We start from the raw sequence: 12,538 nt of genomic DNA on the forward strand, positions 1-12,538 counted from the left end.
GGACAGAAGGTGCAAAATTCTATAAAATAAATAATAAAAATTTCAAAAATTGACAAGCTCCTTAATGGGCGCAGGTGGGCTCTTTTTTCCCAGGCCACTGGCGGTATCTTGCTGCACCTCGCTGTAACTGGTGCTGCTCAGTAAGGCCGACTCCCAGAGTCACATCTGAGAGAAAATGAGCCTTCAAAACCCTACTTAGCGGGCGCCTGGGTGGCTCAGTTGGTTGAGCGACTGCCTTCGGCTCAGGTCATGATCCTGGAGTCCCGGGATTGAGTCCCACATCAGGCTCTCTGCTCGGCAGGGAGTCTGCTTCTCCCTCTGACCCTCTTCCCTCTCGTGCTCTCTATCTCTCATTCTCTCGCTCTCAAATAAATAAATAAAATCTTAAAAAAAGAACCCTACTTAGCGATGGGGACGAACGTAACTATCTTTGGCTTCTTGGACTCCATCCCTCTGAAACACAGAGCTGCCTTCTCCTCTCCTGGAACGGAGGCTGGACTGCGCGGCCGGCTTCTTCCGACAGAGCGCCGAGCGGAGGGGACCAGCTCGTACACGGTGCTGCAGCCTCATTTCTCTTGGGTGGTTCGGTTGCTCTCGGGGTGGCCGGCTGCATGACCCCGATCCCCTGACATCCCCCATCAATGGTGGTCGGGAGCCACCCCTGCGCTGCCCGCCCCCCCCGGGGTCTTGCACGTGGAGGCACTGAGGCTTCTGGCCATCAGTCCCGTGAGTGGCCTTGGAAGTGGCTTCTCCCGCCCCAGTGAAGCCCTGTGACCGCAGCCCCAGCTGACATCTTGGGCGTAACTCCCCGGGAACCCTGAGCCACCAGGACACAGCTGAGCTGCTGGGACACGTGCTGGTTCACCTCTATTAGAAAGGATGACAAACTGGTTCCAGAAACTCATAGAGCATAACAGTGAACGGTGTCACCTTGGTGTGACAGGGACAGAGACAGTGGAAGGTGAAGAGGATGGCAGACTGCAGTTCAACTGCAGAAGGGAAGCTGCAAAAGAAACCGGTTAGCTATAAAAATGGGCCTCTTTCTATGGAACTGGAAGGATGGTGCAGAGGGCAGAGCCAAGAGCCTGCAGCATGGGGACAGGGACCTCTGGGTACTCCCAGAAAGTGAGACAGGGTCCCAGGCCCAGAGCGGCCGACTTTTACCCAGTACGATCGCAGGATGTCTGGGGACTAGGGGCCACTGTGTGTCTTCCGTCTGGGTCTCTGCAAAGGGACAGGTCTACAGAGGCATAGGGGTTTGCACAGGGGAGGTGATGGAAGATGGGAAGGAGGATGTTGCCATCAGGGTGACCACTGTCAATTCGGATGATTGAGGGAACAGAGGTCATATCCAGGTCTCCTCTGGCCTGGAGAGTATGGATGGATAGATGAAATGTTAACTGCTAGAGTAATGCTAAATTTTGTCTGTAAGACTGGAAATTTAGAGGGGTGCCTGGGTGGCTCAGTCGGTAAAGCATCTGCCTTCGGCTCAGGTCATGATCCCAGGATCCTGAGATCGAGTCCCACATCGGGCTCCCTGCTCAGCGGGGTGTCTGCTTCTCCCTCTCCCACTCCCCCTGCTCATGCTCTCTCTCTCTGACAAATAAGTAAATAAAATCTTCTAAAAAAACACTGGAAGTTAATAAAAGCCATTGAAAGGGAACATTAAAATTTCTTTAAACGCAGATTTTAAAGAATGCAACAACACTTAGTTAAGCGAGTGATGTAAGGAAATACATTTTCTTACTTCATCACTGGAGAAACTGAAGTCCTCTCTCAGCACTTCTGGATTACAAAATTTGTAGAGAAGGGTGTTCAAACATCGCCTGTCCCACGTGTCGGTCACCCAGCCACCGTAAATCACTTCTCCAATCAGGTAGTTCAGTGTCGGCCACGAAATACTGGACCGTGTGCTCAGGGCATTTTCCAAAATCTTGATGGAGACCTTTAGAAAATCCACCAGTTTTTATTATTTCAGAACGTGTTTGCAGCTCACTGGGATGTTTTAACATAAAATCATCAATTCTCAAACAGACACGGATATTTTCTCTTTAAAAATGCAGCTGACCCGTGAACAGCAACGTGTTTGAATTATGTGGGTCCCTGTATATGTGGGTTTTTTCACAGTCCTGTAAATGTATTTTCTGTTCCTTATGATTTTCTCAATAACATTTTCTTTTCTTGGGCTGACTATTATAAGAACACAGTATATAATACATACAACATACAGAATAGGTGTTAATTGATGTTATCAGTAAGGCTTCCGGTCAATAGTCCGCTATTAGTTACATTTGGGAGGAGTCAAAAGTTATATGTGGATTTTTAACCACACAGGGGGTCGGTGCCCCTGATCCCCACATTTCAAGTGTCAATTGTATATGGAAATAGCAAGAGGAATAAAAGTATTAGAATTACATTTTCATCCATTAATTCTTTTTTGTTGTTGGACAAACATTGAATTCTTGAATTACAATGGTTATTTTGAATAGACAAAACCAGCTGGTGGCGCTAAATTCAGAGGCACATCAGGGTAAACAAGGAAATGTGAGTGTCCTCCTCACATCCCCTGCTCTCACCATCAGACACCCCGTCCCCCGTGCCATAGCCCCCTTTGTGCCCCGTTTCTTGGGTCCCCTGTGCACAGACGTTCTCACAACTCCATGCAACATTAAGTGGACCCCATTCCTCCTTTCCACCCCCATGCCTCCCGCAACCAGCACTCTCCCTCCCTTTCATCTTGTTTCCCTTTCTTCCAAAAATGCTAGGCTAGCATATGCCTGCCCTGCAACTGGACAGTGGATCTCTTACATACAGTTTTCTTCTTATTCCCTATCATTAATATGAATGAATATGATTTTACATCGTAGATATGAATTATGTCCTCTGTGTCCTGTATTGACTAGAGCTTTTAAGGCAATGCTGAGTGTCAGTGGTGAGAATGGGCATCCCTGTCTGATTTTTTTTTTTTGATTCTGGATTTTAATAAAAACAACTTCAGTGGTGGGTATTTAAAATGATATTTGCTGTAGTTTTTTGGTGGCCTTTTCCATATTTCAGTAGTCCCTTTTAATCCTATATTGTAGAATTCTTGTCAGGAATGGTGCCCACATTCATAATAAAAGCCTTTTCTGCATCTACTGATGTGATCATATAGAGTGAGTTATGGATTTCCAGATATTGAACCATTCTTGGAATAAATCCTACTTGGTTATAGAGTATTATTCTTTGGATTCATTGCTGAAGCCTATTAATAGGTTATATAGAATTTTTCCATTGAGTCCTAAGTAAAATTAGCTTATTTTCTTATGTATATTATTATCAGGTATTCATATTAAAATTATGGTTTCATAAAATGAATTGGGGAGATTGCCATCTTTTTCTAAGGTTTAGAACAGCTTAAATAATATCTCTGTTTCTCAAAGTCCAGAGTAAACTAAGCCATGAAACCATTTCATTCTGCAGTCAAATGCTCTACCACTGAGCTATACCCCCAAAACCATTTCATTCTGGTGTTATTTGCAATGTTTTATAGCAATTGATGTACTCAAAATTTCCGTATCTTTTGGAGTCAATTTTGATAATTCATGTTTTCCCAGAAATCATTGGGTTCATATAGATTTTCAAACTTTATCTGTCTTATCAAAAACCAATTTTTGGATTTCTCCTTTCTATTTTTGTATATTATTTTATTACTATTAAAATTATATTCTTTATTTTAGTTCATATTATTGTTTTTCCTAATTTCTTAAGATGAATATTAATTCACTGCCTTTCTTAGTAATGAAGATATTTAAGACCATAGTTTATTTTTTTCTGAGCATATTTTTGTACTGTTGTATCATTTTCAGTATGAAGGAATCTCATTTCCTTTGTGTTTGAGATATTTTGTGATTTTTCCTTTTAATATCCTCTTTGATAAAAGAATTATCTAGAGGTATGTTTCTTAATTTCCACCTTAAGATTTTTGGGGCCAAGTTTTTATTACTTATTAGATTGTGATCAGAGAACGTGGCCCATAATTATAGATTATACTTTGTGGCCATGTTTGTGGTTGAGTTTTCTAAGAGTTCCTTAGATACATGAAAGAAATAGGTACTGTCTACTAGAGGGATGTTAGGTTCTATACACCTCTGGTCATCAAGTCTGTTGATGATATTATTAGTAGCAGTCTTACTCTTGCTTATCAGAGCTCTCTAATTCTGAAAGAGGTTTCTGAAACTCCCCCGATTACCCAGGAATATGCACACATGTGACGTACATGTGTATGTGTACGTATGTGTCTGTGCGCATGCGCACGTGGGTGTACCGCAGGCCACTGTCTGAGGAATATCAATATCAAGACCACACAGTGTGAGTGAAGCCACCCGTGTTTGAGTCCTGTCTGTTCCAGCAACTTCCTCAGCCTCTCTGTACTTCAACGGTGAAGTGCAGATGGTGCCACCCTCTTTATGGGGTTGATGTGAGGCTCAGGTTAATCAGTCCATAAACCACTTAAAACCATGCCTGAGGAGGCTCTCTATAATAAAAGTTAACTCTTTTCAAGAATGTTGTATCTTCACAGATTGCTTCTCTTTCTACTGTTCATGCTTTTTCAGATTAAATTCTATCTTGTCATATGAACATTGCCATTTCTGCTTTGTTGCTGTTTTTAGTTTCTTGGTCGTTTTAAGCTGTCTTCATTAACTTAAATGTTTTTCATACAAATTGCATGTGTCTCTTGATGAGGGAGTGCAGTCGGTTTACATTTCAAATAATGCCTGATAACGTTCCTTCCATAGGACTTTGCTATTTATGGTACTTGGTTGTTTCTCTCCCTTCTTCTTACTTTTTTTTTTTAAATAGCTTTTTGATTTTTATTTATTTATTGAGAGAGAGAGAGAGAATGGTAGAGAGAGAGCATGAGAGGGAAGAGGGTCAGAGGGAGAAGTAGACTCCCTGCTGAGCAGGGAGCCCCATGCGGGACTCGATCCTGGGACTCCAAGATCATGACCTGAGCCGAAGGCAGTTGCTTAACCAACTGAGCCACCCAGGCGCCCCTCCCTTCTTCTTACTTTTAATAGTTTGAGCAGATTGCTATTTTCCTTTTTCTTTGCTAATTTAGATGTCAGAGTGTTTCCATTAGGTCAGGTGACCTTTCCTTTCCTTGAATTCCTATTAAAATAACATTTCTTTTTTCAAATGGAAAGAAGACTTCAATGACTCCCCCCCCCCCCCCCGCCCCGGAAGCATCTATGTTCCCATTTCTCCCTCTGCCCTTCCACTGCTCCGTGCTCCTTCCTGTCCTCACAGGGACTCCTCCCTGCACCACAAGCCCCTCCTCCCCCACCTCTACGTTCTGCTGAGACAGGTTAGTATTTTTAGCTTAAGGCGATTAGAGGAATTTTTCTTGTAGTATGAGTCTTCCTTTTAAGTAATCTGTATTTAGGGGCACCTGAGTGGCTCAGTGGGTTAAGCATCTGCTTTCGGCTCAGGTCATGATCTCAGGGTCCTGAGATCGAGTCCCACATCGGGCTCCTGCTTGGCAGGGAGTGTGTCTCTCCCTCTACCCTCCCCATGCTTGTTCTCTCTTTCTCTCTCAAATAAATAAAATCTTTTTTAAAAAAATAAAAACTCCAAAATCTGTAAATAGGTAAAAGGGTGAGCATGTATCTTTTCCATGCCCCACTGAAACAGTGTCTGACGCGCTCTTTCAAGGGGATTATCGAATATTCCCAGAGCACCTACTTTTGTTTTGATGTGCTATCCGTCAGAGCACATGAAGTTCTGTCAGAGTAGTTGCTAACTTACAGAAAACCGAGAGCCTTGCATGTGATTCTGATGACAATGCAGATGAATTTTGTCCTAGAGAAATACAAATGCTGTCTGGCTCATAAAGCAACTTACAAACCAAAGGCACAATTTTATTGCCTGCAGGGCATTTATCAGTTTGGGATGTAACTTAGCAATCATATTTCATTACAGTTTCTCTCAGTATTTACAAATAATTCTGCTCTCCTATATTTTTTAAAAAATCAGTTTTACCATCCTGCTAGTTCTTCTGTCAATAAGTTAAAAAAAAAAACTTGTGGTATGTGCATACCTAAAAAAGTCATGCACATGAAACACGTATGTGCATATGTACAGGTGTGAAATGTGTATTTCTTCACGGGCTCTGACAGTTTTCTGTTTCACTGCTTATGTTCTTTCCCTCTCTGGCCACTGGATCTCATTAGATAGGTTGTTTCTCTTGGTCTTGTCAATGGGGCTCAGGTCCCGGTTTTGGGGAAGCTTTCAGTGGCTGTAGCCCTGCGTGCGGTGGAGGGTCCACTAATGCTAAGCCCCGTGGGCTAGGACACAGCACTGGTCAGACTGCCAGTCCCCTGAGCAAACCCCAAGTTGCCCGACCACCAGCTGGCCAGCGGGGACTCCCCCAAGTGGGAGGAGCTGTGTCCAAACTCAACTTCCAGGGAACCAGCAGTGCCCACTTTATTCCTGAGGGGGGCTGTGTGTAGAGCCCATTCCGCACGAAGTTCCCAGCTGGAACCTCCAGACGGTCAGAAGCGTGGCCTTCTCTCCCACTGGCAAGGCTGCTCTCACATCTGCCACACAAAGAGGGGGAAGGCAGGAGGGGAAGGGTACCTCTCTGGACCACAGCGCCATGATGTCACTAGCTGCTTCTGGTCAGTCCTCTCTGCAAAATGCCAGAGGAAGGGCACCATCCGGTGACTTCCAGCCCGCACGGAGAGCTGCTGATGGTATTGGCCCAAGCTCTGCGCAGGACAAAGTGCCCCTGCTGACACGGGCCATCCCAGTCCTACCATTCATCCCCCCGGTAGAAGGTTTGGATGTATTTCTTTAAAAATCATCTGCAAGGGAAATGAGTTCTGTATATACACAGAAATGACATCATACGTTCAGTCTCTGTTATAAGTAATTTCATTAAGCGAGCCTATAAATGTGAGCTATCTTTCTAAATCAATGATAATAGGCATTCTTTGCCTCCCAGAAAGTTAGTAACAATCGCAGCAGCATCAGGAGACAGCCCCCACTTCTCTGTATTTGTGCTGCTTTGTTTTAGCCACCGGGGGCGGGGGGCGGTGAAAGGTACCATCTCATTTTAATGAGATTTTAATGAGCATTACCTTGATTACTGTATTCGTCAGGCTTCTCCAGAGAACCATATATGTATACAGAGATTTACCATTCAGACGTGGCTTATGTAATGATGGAGGCTGACAAATGTCAAGACCTGCATTTGGCAGCAGGAGACCCAGGGAGAGCGACGGCAGGCTCAAGACCCGGAAAGAACCAATGTTCCAGTTCGAAGCATTCAGGCAGGAGGATTTCCTTTTAGTTCCGGTCAGTCCTTCAACTAATTGGATGAGGCCCACCACATTAGAGAGAGTCTACTGATTTGAATATGAATCTCACCCAGAAGCACCCTCACAGACATCCTCAAAATAATGTTTGACCAAACACCTGGGGGTCTTGTGGCCCAGTCAAATTGATACATAAAATTAACATCGCAATTACTAATGAAATGGAATACATTTTCATAATCTTTTTGCCTTTTTGTATTTACACTGCAAAATGCCTAACCAGGTCCTTTGCCCATTGGGGTATTTATCTTTCTCTTATTAATTTATAAAAGATCTTCAAATAATCAGCATATTAGCCATTGCAAAATATACGCTACAGGTATTTTCCCCCAGTATATTGTTAGCCTTTTGATTAAGCTTTGAGTGTGGTTTGGACAAATGTGCTTGAGCCCGTATTCCTTGGCAAACACCCGGAGCACGGCTGCTTCATGTCAGGCTCTGGCTGGGGGCACAAGAGTGCACTTGCACGTATGGGGACAGGCAGCTGAGTGTGCAGAGAGCTGGGAAGCCTCAGGAGGCCCTAGAAGGGGAGGGAAGGTGCCCATCCAGGGTGGGTCAGAATCAAGATTTCGCTCAGAAAGTTTTTTGGTATCTGCTCTAACCTGGTAAAAATTTAAGCAGGTGTCACCACCTATTCACTTTAGCTGTAAAAAAAAAACCACCCAGCAACGTCAAGCAAATAGAAGGTTCTAGATAGAGAATAGTAAAGAAAGACAGTAAGCTACGTATTTCCCCCTGCGGTGGGTCAGTACAAGCTCTTACTTTAAATAAATCCGGTAGAAACGGCAGACACATTTGCAGGGGTTTCTGTGTGTCAGGCACTGTCCTGAGAGCCTAGCCTATGTTAACCAGTTGGCTTCTTATAAAACTCTTTCAAGTAGGTACTGGTGTCCACCCTCCCTTCTGTCATCCTGCTTTTTTTCTTTTTTGGTCAAGGGAACAAAGAGCCCAAGAGCTGGTTAGCTTGCCCACCGCCCACCGGATTAAATGCTTGTACATCCGTAGGTGGGGGGCTGTCATCTGTTTCCAGAAAAGCTGACTTCCCGGTTCATGGTTCTCTGCATTAGCCCTTGTTACAGGTCAGAGTTCATTTTCCAGAACCAGGAAGATACTTAGTATCTGTGTGGACAGACACTAGGCAGTTAGTATCCTATTGTGATTTATTCATTATAGTGTTTATTTGGAAGATATGACACTTACCCCCAGGTCCGAAGAACTAAATTTATAAGCAATATTCCAGCCCAGTATTCCGTAATTTTTTCTTTCATTGATCACAGCATTGAAAAAACATAAACTGAATAAAAGTTTTTTCCACGAGGGTCCACAGTCAGGTTTTTCAAGTATCTCTTCTGTTACCTCTCCACTCCCACCACATCCAAAGATCTGTAGTAAGTTACTTTTCAGTCCCTGGGGATTTTCCACTGCGATCTTTAAAACAGAGAAGAGTAATGACAGCAGGTGAGTGGAGGCACTGACCAAGGGGACGCTTGCTCAGGGAGCGGGCCAAGAGTGTAACTGTTTGCAAGAGTCAGTGGCAAGTAAGAACTCTTGTGTTATTCTTTTTTCATTTGAAAATTTCTGTTAAAGGATTGTACCTGATTTCCTACTGTTCCAATTCAGATCTTAAAATGAAAAATTAACACTGTCATTAAAAGCACTTCTGTTTGCTTGAAGTCTAGCATTCTGGAAGCACAGCATTCTGGAAAGTTTGACAGTGAAGAGCTACTGTCATCAAAACTCTCAGTGGTGGCCACGCGGCCTCAGCGAGGCGGCAGATGGGGGGTTGGGGGGGTGGGGGGTGCCCAAGCAAAGGAGACAGAGAACCAATGGAGCCAACAGAACCATCTCGTCAGCACTGACATTAAAAAGGAGAACAATGAACTTGGTGTACTACCCAGCTGTTTAGCTTCCATTAAAATTCCCTTTGCTTGACTTCCTAACTAGGAGACTTGCAGTGAGGAGGGGCAGAGGTGAAGTGGGGAGAGACTCAGCTGGAGGGGGCTTTTTAAAGAGCATGGCTGTTAACTCCCAAACTGTACAAGGTTTGAAATGTTCCCTTCCCTGCACATTTTACACATATACACACACACAGACACACATAGACAGACACACGTATTCATGTATAAACACCGTGTGGATGTGGAGATCTGTGTGGGTCTATATATATGACACATGGATGTGTGTGTACATGAACCGATGTTTCTGGATCAAGGATCAGAGCTCACGGTGCTCCCCCATGCTCTGATCCCCAGGGGGTGGCGGGGGGGCAGATGCACCCTTAGCGTGTGTATAGCGGGGACGAAACTTGGTGCTTATATAGAACGGCTTACAGAGCAGCCCCTCCTTCCAGAGATAGAGAGAGACAGAGAGACAGAGAGATATTTGCTCCAGAACGCAAAGAGATTCTGGGGAGAGAGGAGGAGGTAGCTGGGTTTTCACAGTCCCTGGAGTGTTAAGCAAATGGCTATGAGTCTCATCAGCCTGAGAACTTGGACACATAGCTGTGAGAAGCTCCTAGTAGCGCAGACGTTCTCTTCCTTCCAAGGCATGTTTACCTTTCAATATCCATTAATGCGGATTGTCTGCAACGTTTGCTGAGAAAGCCCTGACTGCACACATGAGAAAGTGTTCGCAGAGTGGCATGCCCTGAGGCTCAGGGCTGACTCTTTGGAGACGCCTGCTTGTGTTTCCAAAAGTAAAAATCTGCGCAGCCCCATGAGGAACGACATATGAAGGGGGGAGGCAGGAGGGGAGCTGGGCAGTGGGAGAGGGGGGAGGGAGAGAGAGACAGAAAATGTTATCTTGGGGAAGAAAGTTGTTCATATCTGAACTGAAGCTGTATTTTGCTAATTAGAGCAATGGACCGGATTGAGGTGAAACGTCTCTGGAAGTTCTGTGTCTGTCCCTCCCTGCCAACCTTCAGTCCCCTGTCCCCAACACCTGCTTTCAACCTGCTTCCTGCCAGAGCCTTTCCAGAGATTGCGCTGTGGGATGGTTGGGGAGCAGAGACAGGGAAAGGCCAGAGAAGAAGAGTGAGAGAAGGACAGAGATACTGCGTTCCGGTTACACCTGCGGGCCGTCTGAGCATCTTGCGTTTGGGTTACAACTGCGGGCCGTCTGAGCATCCTGCGTTCCGGTTACAATTGCGGGCCGTCTCAGCATCCTGCGTTCCGGTTACAACTGCGGGCCGTCTCAGCATCCTCCGTTCCGGTTACAATTGCGGGCCGTCTCAGCATCCTGCGTTCCGGTTACACCTGCGGGCCGTCTCAGCATCCTGCGTTCCGGTTACACCTGCGGGCCGTCTGAGCATCTTGCGTTTGGGTTACAACTGCGGGCCGTCTGAGCATCCTGCGTTCCGGTTACAATTGCGGGCCGTCTCAGCATCCTGCGTTCCGGTTACAATTGCGGGCCGTCTCAGCATCCTCCGTTCCGGTTACAACTGCGGGCCGTCTCAGCATCCTCCGTTCCGGTTACAATTGCGGGCCGTCTCAGCATCCTGCGTTCCGGTTACACCTGCGGGCCGTCTCAGCATCCTGCGTTCCGGTTACACCTGCGGGCCGTCTCAGCGTCCTGCGTTCCGGTTACACCTGCGGGCCGTCTCAGCATCCTGCATTCCGGTTTACAACTGCGGGTAGTCTAAGCATCCTGGTTGGACAAACGTCCATCAAGCTGTGAATCATTTGAAAGAAGGGAGCTCATCTACTGTCTTAGTGTCCTTCCTGGCCCACTGTGCATGGCGAGCACAGAGTAGGTCAGCGTGCTAGAGTCAGGAATTCCTTCGCAATTCGGAATTATGAATGCAAGATACTTCACACTCAAACCGTGCTCCTCAGGCAACATCAAAATCTGTTCTCCTCTGTCCTTACCTTCAAACTCTTCTGAAGAATTGGAATTGGGAAAGAACTGTCTGATTTTGAGCTTAGCCACAGCCTAAACTCAGGGTCTATTGTCACATCTGGGCTATTACATCTGCAAAATACAAAATTTATAAATATTTTAGTGTAAAATTTTTTTAAAAGATTTTATTTATTTATTTGTGGAGAGAGAGACACAGCGAGAGAGGGAACACAAGCAGGGGGAGTGGGAGAGGGACAAGCAGGCTTCCCACTGAGCAGGGAGCCTGACGTGGGGCTCTATCCCAGGACCCTGGGATCATGACCTGAGCTGAAGGCAGACACTTCACCGACGGAGCCACCCAGGCGCCCCTAGTGTAAAAAATTTAAGGCAAACCAACATGTTTTAGGAATCACAGAGTCTCAATGTCTGAAGTGACCTAGAGCCCATTGCAGTAATTATCTACAGGCCCTATTAGTCCACCATGGCCTTTCATGGTGTACAGATATTTGCGCAAGACCCAGTAACTCCCAGTTTTGAAAAGTCGTTTTTCCACCTATAAACACAAAAGTGATACACGCTTATTGCAAAAAACCTTGGAAAAATGACAAAATAAGAACAAAATGATGTGTTCCACGGGTCAAATCTGAATCAACTGAACATGAAAATAAATGACGGTGATAACAGACGATATGCCATGGAATAAAACAGGAACCCATGACTGATATAAACAGAGCAATGAATAAACGGGGGTGGGGGGAAGCCTCTTCCTCAGGGTAGAACATCATTTGGTCAATTTAGAAGGAACTGTGGAGTTAGAAAGTCACCATTTGGCAAATAATAGAGTCCTAATTGAGTCAAACATTCTCAGTGGTTGTTAAGACCAGTGGGTGAAACGCTGAGATACTGACCTGGTCTGAAAACCCTACAGGTGGTGGATGCCACTTCGGTCAAATGTAATGGGACAGATGGACATTGTGTGCCTCCGGGTATGTGCAGCAAGGAGGACACATCTCTTTGGTGGCATTCCTGCCACGCTGCCTCACCATGATCTAACCACGGGAAAACAGTGGACAAACCCAAACGGGTGGACATTTGACAAAGTAACCAGCTCTTGCTTTTCAAAAATGTCCAAGTTATGAAAGACAAAGACTGAGGAACAATTCTAAAATACAGAGGATTTAAGAGACTCAACAACTGAATGCTATGAGAAGTCCTGAATTAGAACTTGGACCAGAACTTTGTCTTTCTTTTTCTGCAGTAAAAGTTATTATTGGGCCAATAGGCTAGATATGCTAAGGTCCTGGGGGTTAGATAATCAATAAGCATGCTGAAGTATGTAGGGG

General features: G+C 45.3%; 1 protein-coding gene across 13 annotated transcripts in view; it reads right to left on the reverse strand.

The window, feature by feature from the left end:
- Window positions 1–12,538, reverse strand: part of DNAH14 (dynein axonemal heavy chain 14) — a 334,785-nt gene that overhangs the window by 32,690 nt on the left and 289,557 nt on the right. For all 13 annotated transcript variants that reach the window (XM_027613953.2, XM_027613959.2, XM_027613960.2 and 10 more), the window contains 3 exons: window positions 11,225–11,327; window positions 8,559–8,786; window positions 1,748–1,945 (listed from right to left, as the gene is read on the reverse strand). In XM_027613953.2, the coding sequence (XP_027469754.2) occupies window positions 1,748–1,945; window positions 8,559–8,786; window positions 11,225–11,327 (529 nt within the window). The remainder of the gene's footprint in view (window positions 1–1,747; window positions 1,946–8,558; window positions 8,787–11,224; window positions 11,328–12,538) is intronic.

Source organism: Zalophus californianus, chromosome 10 (assembly GCF_009762305.2).
Source record: "Zalophus californianus isolate mZalCal1 chromosome 10, mZalCal1.pri.v2, whole genome shotgun sequence".
Classification (NCBI taxonomy): domain Eukaryota; kingdom Metazoa; phylum Chordata; class Mammalia; order Carnivora; family Otariidae; genus Zalophus; species Zalophus californianus.